At 46.9% G+C, this 17,604-nt stretch overlaps 1 protein-coding gene across 10 annotated transcripts in view; it reads right to left on the bottom strand.

Annotated features, from left to right (window-relative positions):
• The window catches only part of scn5lab (sodium channel, voltage gated, type V-like, alpha b), a 469,981-nt gene that overhangs the window by 57,554 nt on the left and 394,823 nt on the right, over positions 1 to 17,604 (bottom strand). For 7 of the 10 annotated variants that reach the window (XM_087987589.1, XM_087987592.1, XM_087987588.1 and 4 more), the window contains 2 exons: positions 11,658 to 11,780; positions 7,500 to 7,622 (listed from right to left, as the gene is read on the bottom strand). The exons of 1 other annotated variant lie outside the window; for it this stretch is intronic. In XM_087987589.1, the coding sequence (XP_087843715.1) occupies positions 7,500 to 7,622; positions 11,658 to 11,780 (246 nt within the window). The remainder of the gene's footprint in view (positions 1 to 7,499; positions 7,623 to 11,657; positions 11,781 to 17,604) is intronic. 2 more of the 10 variants (XM_087987594.1, XM_087987593.1) reach the window with 2 other exon arrangements.

The raw sequence follows: 17,604 nt of genomic DNA, 5'->3' as shown, positions 1-17,604 counted from the left end.
AATGTTCATTACCACACCCGAAATGGGATGCAGTCACCAAAGAGTTAAAAAAAAACCCTCTTCTCGAGGTAACACGAATCTCTTCACTTTGTTACAGCGTTAGACAATTGGAGTAAAAAGATACCATATCAGATAAACAGACCTTCAACTTTGTCCATTAAGCAGATGCATTAGCTGGCAGATGGGTCTGGATACAAATGTGAGAGACCATCTACATTTCAGATAATGGGACAAAACCTAGCATTTGTTGATGGGGTCCCTTGAAAGAAGCTGGATAGATGCAAAAATTTGAAATCCTGTGATCCATTAGAGAGCAGAAGTTTCCAGCAGGTACCTTATTAAATACTGACAAAATGCTATTATTAGACTATGGCGATTTCAACTAGCCTTCTGAGTATCTGAGTCATATTGCCACTGACTGATCTTTGACAGAATATTCTTATTTATTCAGAACAGTGTGTTCCAAAAAAGAATCATACTGGACACAAAACATTAACTCTGTTTCTCCCTGCCAGACTTGCTGAGTTTCTCCAGCTCTCTCTGTGTTTGTTTCAGAATTTCAGCATCCGCTGTAGTTTGCTTTATTTCTTATCCTTGTCGCTGATTCGCGGGAGTGCGAGGAAAGAGTAAGGCACTGTGGAAAATCATGAGGGGCATGGATAGGATAGATAGACAAGGTCTTTTCCCTGGGGTGGGGGAATCCAGAACAAGAGGGCATAGGTTTAGGGTGAGAGGGGAAAGATATAAAAGAGACCTGAGGGGCAACGTTTTCACACAGAGGGTGGTGCATGTATAGAATGGGCTGCCAGAGGAAGTGGTGGACACTGGTACAATTACAGCATTTAAAAGGCATCTGGATGGGTATATGAATAGGAAGGGTTTGGAGGGATATGGGCCAAATGCAGGCAAATGGGACTAGATTAGGTTAGGATATCTGGTCGGTATGGACAGTTTGGACTAAAAGGTTTGTTTCCGTGCTGTACACCTCTATGACTCTATGACTGTATGACTGTATGAGTGTGTTTAACAGACAACCCGAGCCAACACAGTCATGTGGGGCAGAATAGCCTCCTCCTGTACACTAGGGTTGGGTCGGCACTGAGCAGAACACTTGCACCTTGGGAGTTTGACCCATCGGAAAAGGGTGAGGGAAATAGAGGAATGGATCCAAATTTCCCCTGTATTGGCAACAACTGAGAAAGTGATCATTAACACAAATGGTCAACTCAATGAGCGCGTGACTGGGGAAAGCAATGGGCTGTAATTCAGGTCACTCCCTCCTGACAGCTGACAAAACAAGAACATCATATACTGGCACAGAATAACGGCTCATTCTGTTACCATGCAGGAGTAAACGACAGACACGTCACCTCCTAGCTGAGCCAAAGTTATCACCATGGACTCAATGTATCTGTGAATGAGTGGACGTCTTCAACATGGGGAGATTAGGGACATTTAAGTGACTGTTGGATAGACACATGGTAGATAGTACAATGAAGGATATGTAGGTGAGTCTGTTCTTAGAGTAGGTTAAAAGGCCGGGACGACATTGAGGGCTGTTCTGTCCTATGTTCTATGTAGCATTTGTAGGCAGCAGTGGCTTGATGGTGGAAAGGCAGAAGACATCTCTTCCAAGAGATTAACTGACTCTGCAGTCATCACCTTTGCAGGCGCAGAGATAGAAATGTGCTATCACCCCTGAGTTGCCTGTAGGCTCTGGGGCGGGGGCAAGTGTGTATCTAAACTGTGGAGAATGTAAATCTCACCGGGGTAGCACTGTTTCCATCTTTAGGGTGCTCCAAAGTACTTGCCAGCTTTTGACATTCCCTGCCAGTGTAGGTGTCTGGCAAAGTCCCAAAACCAGCCAGGAGAATACCGTCAGTTCCTCTGTTTTGAGTGCATTGACTGAGGGTTAGAAATTAGCCAAGGCCCTTCAGGTCTAGCCACTGGATCTTCCATTCGGTGGAAATGTCAAAAGCCCATCAGACTGCAGTTGGATGGAACCAGTCCACATTCCGTTCAGTGACATCGCTGTCAAGCATGACAAATATAAGATCCAGTCAAAACGTGTGGTGCTGGTAAAGCACAGCAGGTCAGGCAGCATCCGAGAAGCAGGAGAGTCGACGTTTCGGGCATAAGCCCTTCATCAGGAATGAGAAAGAGTCAAAGGGTTAATGATGTTTGGTCTCTGAATTTAAACTTTAGTGAGATCCAAAGTTAATACGGGACGCTAATCACAGAAAAGGGGCTTTGTGTTGGTAAATCTATTGGAGAATGATTTTCTTTTGCACAAGCAAATAATACTATAAATTATATTTACTGAAGTTCCGGGATTTCCCATATATTTATTGTAAACATTTACTGTAGACATTCTATTAAATCCTTGGCTGCTCATATCCATTGCAATTTCTATTCGACTCTGTAGTCAATACAAAACCTGAATCATGTTCAAAGGCCCCAGGGGTTTGTGACGATTATTTTGCAATTTAATAATACTACTCAAATGCTTTCAAATATTTTACACACGGAAGCACAACTATGGCTCTGAATGATCTTTTTCCACTTGAGTTAAGTCTTTCCTCCCATCCAGAGCCCTGAGTTTGATTTTCACATCCTCCCCCCCACACCCTTACCGTTGCATTCCAGTAAAATGGAGCTCATCACTTCAGCTCTGCTTTTCGAATTCCTTATCTATACTTAGGTCCCATTCAAACCCCCGTGCCCATGTTCAGCAGCCTCGGGTCTGGTAATTTTAAAATATTTCTTTTACAAATTCCTCCTGGGCTTGCCCTTCGCTATCTCTGAAACCTCCTCCAGCCGTACGAACCTCTGAGATACCTACACTCCTCGATTTGTGATGTCTTCCTCGTGCCTACTTTTCGCCTGGGCAAGCTGTTGGGTCACATGTCCTGCAAACATGACTCAGCAGTGGGAGTAGGCCACTCAGCCCCTCCTGCTATTCAGTAGGATCATGGCTGATCTGTTGGTGTTTCAAATTACATATTCCCATCTACTCCAATGATCTTTCATTCCCAAAAAGAGTGGATCCAGTGCTGTGTTTACAATATTTAATGGCCGTGTATCCACCACCTTTTGATGCCGAGGGTTCCAAAGTAACACAACGGTGAATGAAAAATATTCTCCTTATCTCTGTCCTTAATTTTAAAACTGTGCCCCCCCAATTTCTGGACTGACCCACAAGGGGAAGCATTTTCTCCATGTCCACCTTCTCACAATCATTCAGGATCTTAAATTACACCCCTCGCTCTCTTCTAAATGCTCGTGGGAACAAGCCCAGCCTGTCCAAACTATTCTCATAAGACCACCCACTCGTATTAAGGGGGTGGCACAATGGTTAGCACAGCTGCCTCACGGGACCTGGGTTCGATTCCAGTCTTGGGTGGCTGTCTGTGTGGAATTTGCACGTTCTCCCCGTGTCTATAAAAGGTTTCCTCCCACAGTCCAAAGATACGCAGGCCAGGTGGATTGGTCATGGGAAATTGCCCCACTGTGTCTAGTGATGTGTAGGCTAGGTGGATTGGTCATGGGAAATTGCCCCATAGTGTCCAGTGATGTGTAGGCCAGGTGGATTGGTCATGGGAAATTGCCCCATAATGTCTAGTGATGTGTAGGCTAGGGGGATTGGCCATGGGAAATTGCCCCATAATGTCTAGTGATGTGTAGGCTAGGTGGATTGGCCAGGGGAAATTGCCCCATAATGTCTAGTGATGTGTAGGCTAGGGGGATTGGCCAGGGGAAATTGCCCCATAGTGTCCAGTGATGTGTAGGCTAGGGGGATTGGCCAGGGGAAATTGCCCCATAATGTCTAGTGATGTGTAGGCTAGGGGGATTGGCCAGGGGAAATTGCCCCATAATGTCTAGTGATGTGTAGGCTAGGTGGATTGGCCAGGGGAAATTGCCCCATAGTGTCCAGTGATGTGTAGGCTAGGGGGATTGGCCAGGGGAAATTGCCCCATAATGTCTAGTGATGTGTAGGCTAGGTGGATTGGCCAGGGGAAATGCAGGGTTGCATGGCAGAGGGTGAGTGGGTCTTGGTGGGTTGCTCTTTAGAGGGTGAGTATGGGCCATATAGCCTATTTCCACACTGTAGGGATTCCACGATAATTGAGTAAACTTCCTGTGGACTGTCTCCAATTGATTTATGTCCATATTTAAAACAAGGAGAGCAAAACTACGAACAGTTCTAATGTCTGCTGATGTGGTTGGGTACCTATTATTGTTTAGGGGAGTAATTCTAGTGTCAAGGCATCTAGTCAACCCCAAGAGAGGAATTTTGTCCCTTTGCTCAATGCTCCTTTGGGCCATCTGATATTTCCTAATGTAAGTTGGAGGTCAATGAATGATCCTGGGCAATACCTTGCCACATAGGGTGGCATGGTGGTTAGCACTGCTGCCTCACAGTGCCAGGGACCCAGGTTCGTTTCGAACCTTGGGTTACTTTCTGTGTGGAGTTTGCACGTTCTGCGTGGGTTTCCTCCCACAGTCCAAAGATGTGCAGGTTAGGTGATTTGGCCATGCTAAATTGTCCATAATGTTCAGGGATGTATAGGGTAGGGGAATGGGTCTGGGTGAGACCCTCTTTGGAGGGTCGGTATAGACTTGTTGGGTCAAATGGCCTGTTTCCACAACATAGGGATTCTATATTTCTTTGCATTTAAAAACAAGTTGTTGGGGATCACAGTCAGGAAGCTTCCCTTCCTTAATCCTGAGGCTGACTGTACAAACATAACCACCTATTCCAGTGATGACAAGCTTGTCTTGAGGAGAGATTGAGCAGTTTGGGCCTAACTCACTGAGGAATGAAAGGAGATCTATTTGAGGTTGTAAAATGTGAAGGACGGTTGACAAAGTAGATGTGGAAAGGATATTTCCTCATGTGGAGCAATCTGGAGCGAGACGTCACAGCTTCAGGATTCAGGTGGCAGATTTAAAGCAGAGATGAGGAGAAATTACTTTTCTGAAAGGGTCAGGAATCTGTGGAATTCACTCCCTCAGAGTGTAATGGATACCATGACATTGAGTAAATTTAAAGGGGAGGTGGGACAGGTTTTTAATGAGTAATGGGGAGCAGGTAGGAAAGTGAAAGAGACCGAGAATGGATCAGCCATGACTGGGTTAAATGGTGGATCGGCAAAATCGACGTTTCGGGCAAAAGCCCTTCATCAGGAATATGATGAAGGGCTTTTGCCCGAAACGTCGATTTTGCCTGTCCTCGGATGCTGCCTGAATTGCTGTGCTCTTCCAGCACCACTGATCCAGAATCTGGTTTCCAGCATCTGCAGTCATTGTTTTTACCACCTAAATGGTGGATCGGCTCAGGGGGCTGGATTGCTTACACCTGCTCCTAATTCTTATGGAAACATAGAAAATAGGAGCAGGACTAGGCCTTCAAGCCTGCTCCGCCATTCAATGAGATCATGGCTGATCATCCAACTCAGTGTCCTGTTCCTGTTTTCACCCCATATCCTTTGAACCCTTTAATTCTAAGACTAACTCCGATTTCAAAACACTTAATGAATTGGCCTCAATCGCTTTCTGTAGCAAAGAATTCCACAGGCTCCCCACTCTTTGGGTGAAAGAATTTCTCCTCACCTCAGTCTTAAATTCCCTACCCTGTTTCCTTCAACTTTGACCCCTGGTTCCAGACTTCCTGACCATTGGGAACATTCTTCCTGTGTTTATCATGTGTAGGCCTGTGAGAATTTTATAGGTTTCTATGAGATCTCGCTCATTATTCTAAACACCTGTAAATATGTATAACTGATCCAGTCTCTCTTCATATACCAGGCCTGCTAATCCAGTCTGATATGTTCTTATCAACCACTGCTGCAGACATACGGTTTGATGCAAGCTGTGTTTGCAATCGAACCTGGGACTTATCCTGTAGTGTTTCTCAAGCTGTAACATTTGCTGAGCTAGTGGGAGCTATCGTCCTCTGGGAACCTGATTGGAGTGGAGCCTCACGCTATTTCAAAATAGTTAGATCTGAAGCTTTCAAATTGGAAACACTTTAATCCATTAACATTTTGAAATGCCACCCGCTCTTCCTAAGAGATTCAGCGACACAGTATGGTTCAGTCTCGGGAGCAATATCAGTTGGAGATTGACATCTGCAGAAACAGAAGCAGAAATTGCTGGAAAAACTCAGCAGGTCTGGCAGCATCTCTGGAGAGAAAGCAAAGTTAACGTTTCGGGTCCAGTTCTGAGGAAGGTTCACTGGACCTGAAACATTAACTCTGCTTTCTCTCCACAGAAGCTGCCAGATCTGCTGAGTTTTCCCAGCACTTTATTCTTGTTTCTAATTTGGAGTACCCATAGTTCTTTCTGTTATTATTATTATTATTATTAACACCTACAGAATGTGGTTTGCAGATGACAATGACTGAAAAATTTCCCACAATGAGAATTAGTAATTGTAGAAATTTCCAGCAAATGTTCCAGGGTAACTTCCCCAGTAAACATGGGTTTTGAATTACCTTTGAACACTCCCAATATCACTTTGGAAATGGCAACCAGGAATAAAACTCAACATTGAGCTGCATCTAATGGTACCACCACAATTAAGCTGGTGGTTCTCAGGGGATACAGCACTTACAGACATAATCTTGGCCTGTCCCTCATTCCCAAATCATAGAGCAGAGAGTTACCAACTTACTTGTCGCAACCAGTAACAAAAACCTGTCTTCAACTCAGCTACTCAATGCTGTCACCCAGTAATGCTAACCTACCATGCTAACCTAAACCAACGGTCAACCAGGAAAGGGAAGGGCTGGAGTGTTATGCCATGGATTCCCAAAACTACAAGAAATAATCCAAGATGGTGGCAGAGTCATCTGCTCCACTCATTCATTGTTTTCTCTTTTGTTTTCTCTCTCTCGTGTTTTCTCTCTCTTCCGTCTTTTTCCTCTTCTGCCAGCGGCCCGGAGCAGAACGGGGAATGTCAGCCCGGAGCAGAACGGGAATGTCAGCCCGGAGAGCGGGGATGGCCAGTGGCCTGGAGCAGTACGGGAATGGCCAGCGGCCTGCAGCGAGGATGGGTTCTGGTAGGGGAACCATTGGAGCCTGGTCAGACCATGGGGTGGCCCTTTTAGAAAGACTGTAATGTCTACCTTTTTAACTTGATTTCTTATCTTCCAAAATTATAAGGTGTATATCTGTAATGAACTGTAACTCTTTTCCTCTGTTTTCTCTGGGTTTTGTATTTAAGATTCGTACCTAGGTACTTTGCGTCTAAGATGGCATCGTGTGTTGGCGACATTGTACATTTTTCACTGTACTCCTGTTATTTTTATCACCAGAGTGTACGTGACAATAAACCTAATTCTAATTCTAATTCTAATTCTAATTCCCAACCTGCTAGGGGTTAAACTACTTGACATGCAATTGTATCCATTTTGTCGGATGAGGAATGATACGTAAGGGTGCGGTTTTTACCCGCCATGCTTCAACCACATGGGCTCTCTTTCTCTCCATCTTACCCTCATCCCTTCAAATCGTGACAAGGCTCTTAATGGTCTCAAAGCTCTGAGTGTCCGAAGAGATTTTATGGGAGCTAGTTCAGCGTATCCCAGGGCATTAGCCGTAAGGCTGACTACAGAGACCTACATAGAAACACAAGAAAAGACGAGAATCCATTCCATTATCAAACATCCTACCACTCTGCTAGGACCCCAGCAGTGGGGAGTTTGGGTGATATGCCTGAACAGCAGTGTCTCCCTCTTGGGATGGTCCACCTGTAAAGCAATGTATATTGGTACCTGCTGGAAGAAAAGCATCAAATCTTTTTTTTCAATTGCTGGTCGGTTGCGTTGGCTGCCCACAGAAAGAGAGTGTTGTTTTAGCGAAGGCACCAGCAGAGTCTGAGCTACAGGTTTCTACATGTTGTTTCATCTGAGCACGAGCGATTTGGCAAATCCTCTGACGGGGAGAAAATGTTTCCACCGACAGCAAGGGTCAACTCATAAAGGGCATGGAGCATGGGATTTATGACAATTTGGTAACAGAATCAAGGGGAGAGAGGAGTTCAGTTACAATCTGGACTGTGCTGCCTGAAAGGGGTGTTGGACACAAATTCAGTAGTGAGAGAAAGTGAGGACTGCAGATGCTGGAGATCCGAGTCGAGAGTGTGGTGCTGGAAAAGCACAGCCGGTCAGGCAGCATCTGAAGAGCTGGAGAGTCGACGTTTCAAGCATAAACTCTTCATCGGGAACGTCAGGAGTTCCTGATGAAGAGCTTATGCTCTAAACGTCGGTTCTCCTGCTCCTCAGATGCTGCTTGACCGGCTGTGCTTTTCCAGCGCCACGCCTTTTGACAAGTTCAGCAGTAGCTGTCAGTGGGAGGTGACAGTCTAGTGATATTATCACTGTTATCTGAGGGGCCTTGGGTTCAAATCTTGCCACGGCATTTGAATTCAACTTTTTTAAAAAATCTAGATTTAAGAGCCAAATAATGTCAATTGTCAGGGAAAAAAAGAAATCTGGTTCACTAATGACCTTTAGGCAAGGAAACTGCCATCCTTACCTGGTCTGGCCTACGTGTGACTCCAGACCAGGTGATTTATAACTGCCCTCTGGGCAATTGGAAATGCTGGCCAGAGATGCCCCCATCCCATCAATGAATAAAAAGAAGGAGCTGGTATCCACTGGGAAAGGGTTCCATTTCCAAGGCTATGGGAAGACAGGTGTAGTGTGGGGTGAATTGGAGAGCAAAGTGGAGCTAAGCGTTATCAGATGATCCACGATCCTGTTGAGTGACAAAGCAGACTAGATGGGCCGAATGGCCTACTTCTGCTCCTGAGTCTTATGGACAGCCCTCACAAAGAGCCGATGCAATGGGCCGAACTGCTTCCAGCTCAGATCTTGTGAAGAATTGGACAATTAGCAATGGGGATATTCTCGGTTACGTTGTGGGTTGGTGGTGGGGTTGGGCTCCCAAACTATGGACTTTCAACCTCCTGCCCAAACCACGCCCCCCCCCCCCCCACTTCCCCAACCCAGAGGGACAAGCAATTAAGATTGTAAACTCTGGGGCAGCTGTGCAGTGGAGACTCAGCTCCAACTGATTGATTGATTGTCACGTGTACCGGAGTACAGTGAAAAGCTTTATTTATGAGCAGTACAGGCCGATCATAGTAACAGCCCTGGGATTGGCAGCAAGGTCTCTTTAAATGCTCATATTTTAATTTTATGCTCTGGGTCTGAACGAGTCCAAGGAACTCTGAGATCGAACAGCGATGCAAGGTGATCAGGGGCTTGGATGTTATCTTCTGTGTCTGTATCCCCAGCCCAGCCCACTCCCCCGACCCTCTCACTCCAATTTTCATTCTTGGCTTACACCGAGTATGAGACATTAAAAATAGGGACATAGCAGTGAAATGTCGGAGAAGCGATATCCGGGGTTTTATCAACTTGACTTGCCGTGAATGGTTCCAGCTGCTCTCTGGGGTCTCCCCTCTCTTTGATGTGGAAGAACCTTTAAAAAATGGACGAGTAGGACCATGGCCCCAGCTCAGGGATGCTGCTGTCCTCAAGATCAGGTGGCTAGTAAATCAATGGCAACCGAATGGCCTCCCAGTGGGTGAGCATGGAACCCTCTTTACTGCCTGTCAGCCCCTCACCCATCCCTGGGAATGGAGGTAGTCCCACAACTGAACTGATGGGCACTGCCTCACACCTTAGAGTGGACTTTATGAGGTAGATTGGTGCTCAGGGAGTGGGCCTGCCCATTTTAGCTCAGGGGGTAGCACTGATTGTTTTAAGGCAATCCATTCATTGTTGGAATCACAGCCTTAGAATTAGAGGGGGTAAATTCAGAACAGAAATGTGGAGACATTTCTTCAGCCAGAGAGTGGTGGGCCTGTGGAATTCATTGCCGCAGAGTGCAGTGGAGGCCGGGATGCTAAATGTCTTCAAGGCAGAAATTGATAAATTCTTGATGTCACAACGAATTAAGGGCTACGGGGAGAATGCGGGTATGTGGAGTTGAAATGCCCATCAGCCATGATTGAATGGCAGAGTGGACTCGATGGGCTGAATGGCCTTCCTTCCGCTCCTATGTCTTATGATCTTATGGAATCCTGCCTTAGACGGACCCTCTTTGACGAGGCCAGGAGCTGCATCATCGCTGGCTCCTCAGATTGCCCAGGGGGCAGTGCAATGTCAGGATTCACGACGAGGGGTAAAATTCAAGAGCAAGAGGGCAGGATTAACGGTGGGTGACAATGACCTGGGGGGGTGGGGGTGGGAGTGGGCATGAATGGCTCTGCTAGGCCCTGAAGGCCCCTAACTGAAGTGCCTTATTCCTCCAACACGAGGCCATGTTGAACTTTCCTCACCCAGCATGCTCCTTCCCTACCGTGGGAACAATGCTAGCTTAAAAATGTGTTGCTGGAAAAGCACAGCAGGTCAGGCAGCAGCCAAGGAGAAGGAGAATCGACGTTTCAATCACTTTCTCCTAGTACAATGCTAGCTGTCAATTTTCAATCTGAGATTGATAAGCTGTGGTCTAGCAAAGGTTTTGGGGGATATGGGCCAAACAAAGGTGTAGGGAGTTAGATGAGAGATCAGCCATGATCTCATTAAATGGCAGAGCAGGCTCAAGGAGCTGAGGAGCCTGACCCAGTTCCTATGCTCTTAATGAGGTGCTCCAGCAAGGGCAGGAATTCCATCCCACTCCCCCCCCCCCCCCCCCCCCCCCCCCCCCCCTCATTCCCAGTAAAACGTCAGGACTCGGGATCACAATTTCAAGATTGCCAGCATGAGAGCTAGGAGCGAGATGAGGAGAAACTTCTTCAGCTGTTAGGATTTGGAATGATCTGCCTGGGAGAGCAGTGAAGACAAATTCCATTGGAGGTTTCATAAAGAGGGCTGGAGATATATTTTAACAGGATGGATCTAGAGGGGTAAAGAGATAGGGCTGGAGAAAGGGACGAGTTGGGTAGCTCTGTCAGGAGACGGTACAGACAAGATGGATCGAATGGCCTCCTTCATTACTGTAAAATTCCATGAGTCTAGGTTGGGAGATGGGAAAAGCTGACAATTAGAAAGCGGGCCAACACACCACTGTATTTCATGAGCACAGTCTCCCATCTCCGAACCTGTAGGTGGGTGGCAATGTCAAATCCAGTCCCTTGCGGCTTAGTTAGTTCAGGAAGAAGTGGGAGTGAAATGTCATCGGCAAAGCTAATTGCAATCGGGGACAAGTGGATTTATCCGGAAAATCCTTCAGGCAATCCGAGACCTAAATCAAACTGAACTGTGTCAACATCAAACAAGCAGCAAATCCACGGAATGGATCCTAATGCTCCTCTCGAGGTTGTAGGAGAGTGCAAATAACAGAGCTGCCCACGTCGCATACGAAAGTCAGGTCTAATTTAGTGCAGGCTTTTTGAAAGATCTTCCAGGTCTTTTATGTTTACAGTACAACATGTATCAGACTGAAGTTCAGACTCGGCTTGGCTTTAGGCAGGTGTGAGACAATATTTCTGAGAGGAAGCGCCCGCTCAAAAAACTGCACGGAGGAAAGAAAGAGCCTGTTAAAGCAGACGTGAAAGTTTCTGTGCCTCCCACCAAGTGTTAGTATTTACACAGGCATCATCATTAATATGGTCATAGAGCTACAGATACAGTTGCCCTTACCCTCATGCCTTCAAATCTGGATAAGGCCCGCAGTGGCCTCAGTGCCCTCAGGGTCCTGAGAGATTTCATGGCAACAAACTGGTCGTAACCAAGAGTCTTTGTCAAAAGGCAAAGAACAGAAATCTGTGCAGATTGAATGGAATGGAATTGAGTGGTTATCTACGTACAGTCGGTTCACACGGTTAGGTGGAGACACAATACAGGCCACATTGCAGCATTCAATAGTTACCAGAGGCTCTGGATTAACTGCTAAATTAGAAACTAATGGTGCCTTTTTGACGAAGTGACAAATTAAAAAAAAAACCTATTGGGTCACCAATAACGGATTAATGTCAGGGTAAGACTTCTTGGAAGTGCATTGTTTTTACTCGTTTCTGACTTATAAAGAGCCACTCCAACACATCGATCGGTTGTTAAAGCCGTGCAGGGTAATATTTGTCCTTCGGTCTGAGGCTTCCATCTGCCTCTTGTTGCCTGCAGTACAAGCCAGAGATGGAGCCCAGCCCCTCTTGCTGTCACAATTCTCTTTTCCAAAGGTAAGGATGGACATCCTGTGTGTGTGGGATGGGCTGTGATCAATCATCCCAGCATGCAATGCCCTCAGCGCAAAGGCTCATGGTCGTGAAGGGCCCTCTGAGGGAGTTAATTCCTGACATGTCCCCATCACAGTGAGCAAGTCTTTGCTCTGGCTCCAGCCCAGGGCTACAAATTACGGGATTAGACCTAATCTTCGATGGCAACCATCTAAACCCAATACAGAACCTTCAACAAGTGGGGTAACTCTTTAGTTCTTGTTCAGTTTTCAAGGAAGGTAAGTTGTCCAGCTGAGGTGGGGATGGGCTATCACTTTCACAGCTTACTCAAAGGATGGGGTGGGGGAGGAGGGGGCTGGGTATTGGGGGGCACTTCAGACAGTGTGGCTTTCCCACAGCACCGGCCGGAAATCTGTGGCCCATTCCCAGGAGGGGGATTTGAAGCCACAACGTTCACCATGGGGCGAGAGTACAGCTCTCCTGTGACAGGAGCTGTGGGTTGCGGATGTCCGGTTTCAGCTTTGTCTAAGGTGAGAGGTTTGTCCCCCTCTCCCTCTCTGCTGTGTTCACACCAGAGTCATCACACTGGTCAGCACTGAGCTGCAGAACAAATCGACCTCTTTGGTTTATTCAAGAGGTTGCCTGGGGTGGAGCTCGGATAAGCTCGGGGTGTTTTATTTGGAGCAGAGGAAGTTGAGAGGGAACCTGTGTAAGATTACGAAGGGCTCGGGCAGGGTGCATAGAGAGCAACTGCCCCATCTCACCACCTTAATCAAAAGGTCAATGACAGGGGGAACCGTTTTAGAGCGTGAGGTTTATAAGGGGATTTGAGCAAAATGTTTTGCACCCGGCGAGTGATGGGGGTCTGGAATGCACTGCCCGGGAGGTGGGAAACCTCACAACTTTTTAAAAGTATTTGGATGAGCACCTGAAATGTCATAACATTCAAGGCCATGGGCCTACTGCGGGAAATTGGGATGAGTGTAAGTAGTTGGGCACAAACTTGATGGGTAGAGGGACCCCCATCTCACTTTAAGCAAAAGTCCTTCTGAAGTGCTACCTTTGTTGCTGGAATGGTCTGGGGAGGGGAGTGGGGGAAGGTGCCAGGTTCCTAAGTTTGTGTGAGCATCACAATGTACTATCACATCCTCGTGAGGTGAGGTACACGCGTGCTTGCCCAAGATGCTGGATGGAGCAGCGGGCAGCAGCTTGTTCACCCAGCTCAGTCTCTGCCAACCAAACAGTGGCTGCCTGGGGAATTCCGGCTTTTTCATTGTTGTCACAGTTAGCCAGGTTTGTTGGATTCTGTAACCTAGCAACAGCAGTCGTCTGGGAACCAGAGATAATAACCTGAGCAGAGCGGTTTGAGAAAGCTCGGCCGATGGCAAGAGAGTGGGAAGACACTCCACTCGAAACAGTCCACTCCCAGGGAGGCACGAGCTGGTGGTGTGGGGTGTAGGGGGAGAGATCAGGAACTGATTTTTACAAAAGGTTACACAGGACGGGAGGTGGTTGGGAGGCAAGGGCACTGAAGCACACTGGGTCTGATTGAACTGCTCAAGGTCAGAGTTCAAAACCTGCCGGGTTGCTCACTTAAAATAGGGTTAAAGGTCAAACACTGAGCCACGGCGCGTGCAGGCATGTCAAAACCTTCCCCAGGCCTCTGTAAGAATGTGCATGCGTTAGTAAAAATGTTAGACATGTAAAGCATTTGTGTTTACCTTCACGAAGCCCCCACTGACTATTCTGAACCACTTTTAACCTTATAATGTACTTACATCCAACAAGGTCCTGTTACTGTGAACAGCAGCTGGGATACCATAGTTAACCACAGGATCATCCCCTGGACTCCCTGCCTGTTGAAAGGTGCATTGGCCTTTCCCATTGTTGTCTGGAGCCAAGACATCCTATGGCAGAGTGGGGTGGAACAGGCCCTGGATTCAGACCCACGACCTGCACAATTTCCCCAAGTCCTGAGCAGAAAAAATCTTCCCAACCCTTGATGGAAAACTGCAGGCCGTGTTAAAATGTGAAATACCTCCTTTTTTGGCTGGAGTGTCCACTGTTTCCTTTCGATGGATTGGGGGTGGGGGGGGTGGGGGGATGGATGAGGGTGATCTGATTGAAGCTTCTAGGTTACTAAGAAGCCTGGATCGAGTAAATATGAAGGTCTTTCCACGAGTAGAAGAGACTAGGACCTGAGGGCACAGCCTCCGGGTGAAGGGACAACCCTTTCGAACAGAGATGAGGAGGAATTTCTTCAGCTAGAGGGTGGTGACAGTGTGGAACTCATTGCCGCAGAGAGCTGTGGAGACCAAATCATTGAGTGCATTTAGATAGAGATAGGTTCTCGGTTAGTGAGGGGATTAAAGGTTATGGGTAGAATGCAGGAGAATGGGGTTGAGAAATATACCAGCCATGATCGAATGGGGGAGCAGACTTGATGGGCTGAATGACCTTATTTGCTTCTATATCTTACCCTTTTATGGTCTATGGCTTCTTGCTCATTCCTGTGGTGACCCTTGGAAGTTACTGTTCACCATTAAACATTTTATTTTCAGAGGTGTCATATCTCTGGTGTAAGGCAGAATTGGATTGGGCTCGATGGGAATGACTGTGGAGCACAGCTAATCCGTGTGGCACTGTCCAAGAGGTCCAATCTTTATAAGTGGGTTTTCATTTACATCATTTATTGGTTAAGCTTTTGCATCTTCCAGCCTCATTGAAGGAGCTCTCTGGGATTACAACCCCTCCCTTGCAACCCAAGCACACTGTCTACTCAAAGGAGTTGTGTCCACCATCTGAACTAGGGGCGGCACGGTGGCTCAGTGGTTAGCATTGCTCCCTCACAGTATCAGGGTTCCAGGTTCAATTCCAGCCTCGGGCGACTGTCTGTGTGGAGTTTGCACATTCTCCCTATGTCTGCGTGGGTTTCCTCCGGGTGCTCCGGTTTCCTCCCACAGTCCAAAGATGTGCCGGTCAGGTGAATTGGCCATGCTAAATTGCCCATAGTGCTAGGTGCATTAGTCAAAGGGAAATGGGTCGGGTGGGTTACTCTTCGGAGGGTTGGTGTGGACTGGTTGGGCCGAAGGGCCTGTTTCCACACTGTAGGGAATCAAATCTAATCTAGTCAGTTCCGCTTCTCAGAGCTAGGATTGGTTTGGATTATATTCACTGGAGTCTGGAGAATGAGGGCAGATCTGATAAAACAAAATGCACAAAACTTCAAACAGGACTAGGCAGGGTAAACATCGGAAGGATGTTCCCGATGACTAGGGGTCACAGATTAAGAATAGAAGGCAGGCCATTTAGGACTGGTGTGAGGAGCAATTTCTTCACCCAGAGATGGGGAAGCCGGTACAATTCTATCCCACGGAGACTGGTTGAGGCCAAAACATTGAATGTTTTCAAGCAGGAGTTAGATATAGTTCTTTCCGCTAAAGGGGTCAAAGGGTATAGGGTGAAAGTGAGTTGGATGATCAGCCACAATCTTATTGAGTGGCTGAGCAGTTCTAAGGACTGAATGGTTCCTGTTTTCTTTGTTTCTAATCCAAGGTTTTGTTCTTAACCTTGCTGTGGTGTCTTGTGGCGCAGTGGGGAGTGTTGCTGTCTCCGGGTCAGAAGCCTCAGGTTCAAGTCCCGCTCCAGGACATGATGGTCAAAGAAGGTGTATCTATATCACCATCAATTGGGTCAGAGTCCCTCCACCACATGCTAACGCTAGGGTGGGAAGGATTCCTGGCTGGCTGCCAACATGTTGGAAATCAAATTGGAAACTCTGCCATTGCTATCCCTAGCTCCGGACTACAGCCCCTGGGCTGAATGCTGGGTATGAATTCGAATGGTGTGTGGGGCTTGATCCCTTCCCTGTTTTGAAAGGGGGGATTCTGAGGTTTCTGCCTTGCCCTGTCCACGATGGATCCTGTGGCACTACATCTGACCTGCCTTTTGGCAGGGAACGTGAGGAGAGAGGGAGCTAGCGTCTCCGCTGCCCATGTCAGAGTTACTGTTTCAGCCAATGCAGACAGGACTTAGCCAACAGTCAAGTTCCTTGAGACCCACTTTGTATGCAAACAGTTCTCCTGCAATGAGCTGACAGAGAGTGTCACGAGACTTAGGATGCTGCTATCTGTCCTTGTGCTAATATGGAAGAAGGGCCTTTGTAATTATCAGACACATCTGCACATTGTATTCTCTACTTCACACCTCGGGGTGTTAAAATCAAGAGTTAATTATAGTCTTGTTCCAGCAGTGAACATAATGACATAATCCTATCTCTCTCTCTCTCGTGGGCCAACTCATCATATGGTCAGCTTGAGATCATGGAATTTCGAGAGAACAGACCACTGTAAGAGCTGAGCTGGAAAGGTGGGGAATTTCTCTGTCCGTTCAAGGCACACCCCTCAACATTGGGGACACATCACTCAGGGAAGAGGGCTTCGAAGTTGAGCCATCATCATTGGTGGAGCAAGGGAGGGCATGGGGGTTCCGGACTAGGAGCAGGACCCAGTGTAAGGAATTGCTCTTTGTTCAGAGGGAGGGAAAGGGTAGAGGGGTGGAATGGCCTCCCTTCTGTTTTGCATGGCACAGTAACTTCACTGGATCACCAGGCGGCTTTTTATTCCCTTGACCACATTCAGAAGATAAATTCTGAAGGGATTGACTGAGGTATTCCACAGGTTAGCAGTCACAAGTCATTTAAAAAAAACACAACTTCTGAATATTGTGGAGTTAAGTTATTGACACCAAACTGAAGGAGATCTTTTTATCTCGCTCTGATGCTAACTCATGGGTTTTCTTCCTGGGAGACAGGTTCTGACTGAAATGTTGTCTCCTCATGCTATTTTGTGAATGTGTGAGACACTTTACACCAGCTTCCTGTTTCTTGTGAGTTCGAATGTACACTGGAGGTTCTAAAGCCTGAATCAAAGGTAAAGCCCAATTATCTGCTTGCTTTCCCATTTTGGAAAGATCTACCATAGTTTCCATTCCCTTTCTTCATCTTTAAGCTGGTTTTTCAATTTATGATCAGAACAAACTTCATGAGGAACACCCGACCTGCAATCCTCAGGGTACATGAGTTGGTCTTTTATATAGTTTCTAATTAATGTGTAAAGAGATGTTCACACAGCACAAGAGAAAGTGAGACTTGAAGGGCCGAATGACCTACTCCTGCACCAGCTTCCTATGAATCTGTCCTCCAGCCCAAAGGTAAGGAGACCGTCAGTGAGACACAAAAGTTGATCTTTTACATCCAACATTCTTTGTGTCCCTTTATTTAACTTGCTTTCGGATTTTGTCAGTCTCCTGCAGGCCAGTGCTGATATGGATAGGAGGACAGGAAGGAGCAGTGAAGGAGAGGCAGGCATCATTGCCAGTCTCCAGCTTGGACCGAACCGGAATCTCCAGGAATT

This window comes from Chiloscyllium plagiosum, unplaced genomic scaffold (assembly GCF_037043375.1).
Source record: "Chiloscyllium plagiosum isolate Xiang-an unplaced genomic scaffold, Cpla_swu_hap1 HiC_scaffold_5, whole genome shotgun sequence".
Taxonomy (NCBI): Eukaryota; Metazoa; Chordata; class Chondrichthyes; order Orectolobiformes; family Hemiscylliidae; genus Chiloscyllium; species Chiloscyllium plagiosum.
Note: the sequence above shows the minus strand (reverse complement) of the source record. Positions and strands in the feature narration are given on the sequence as shown.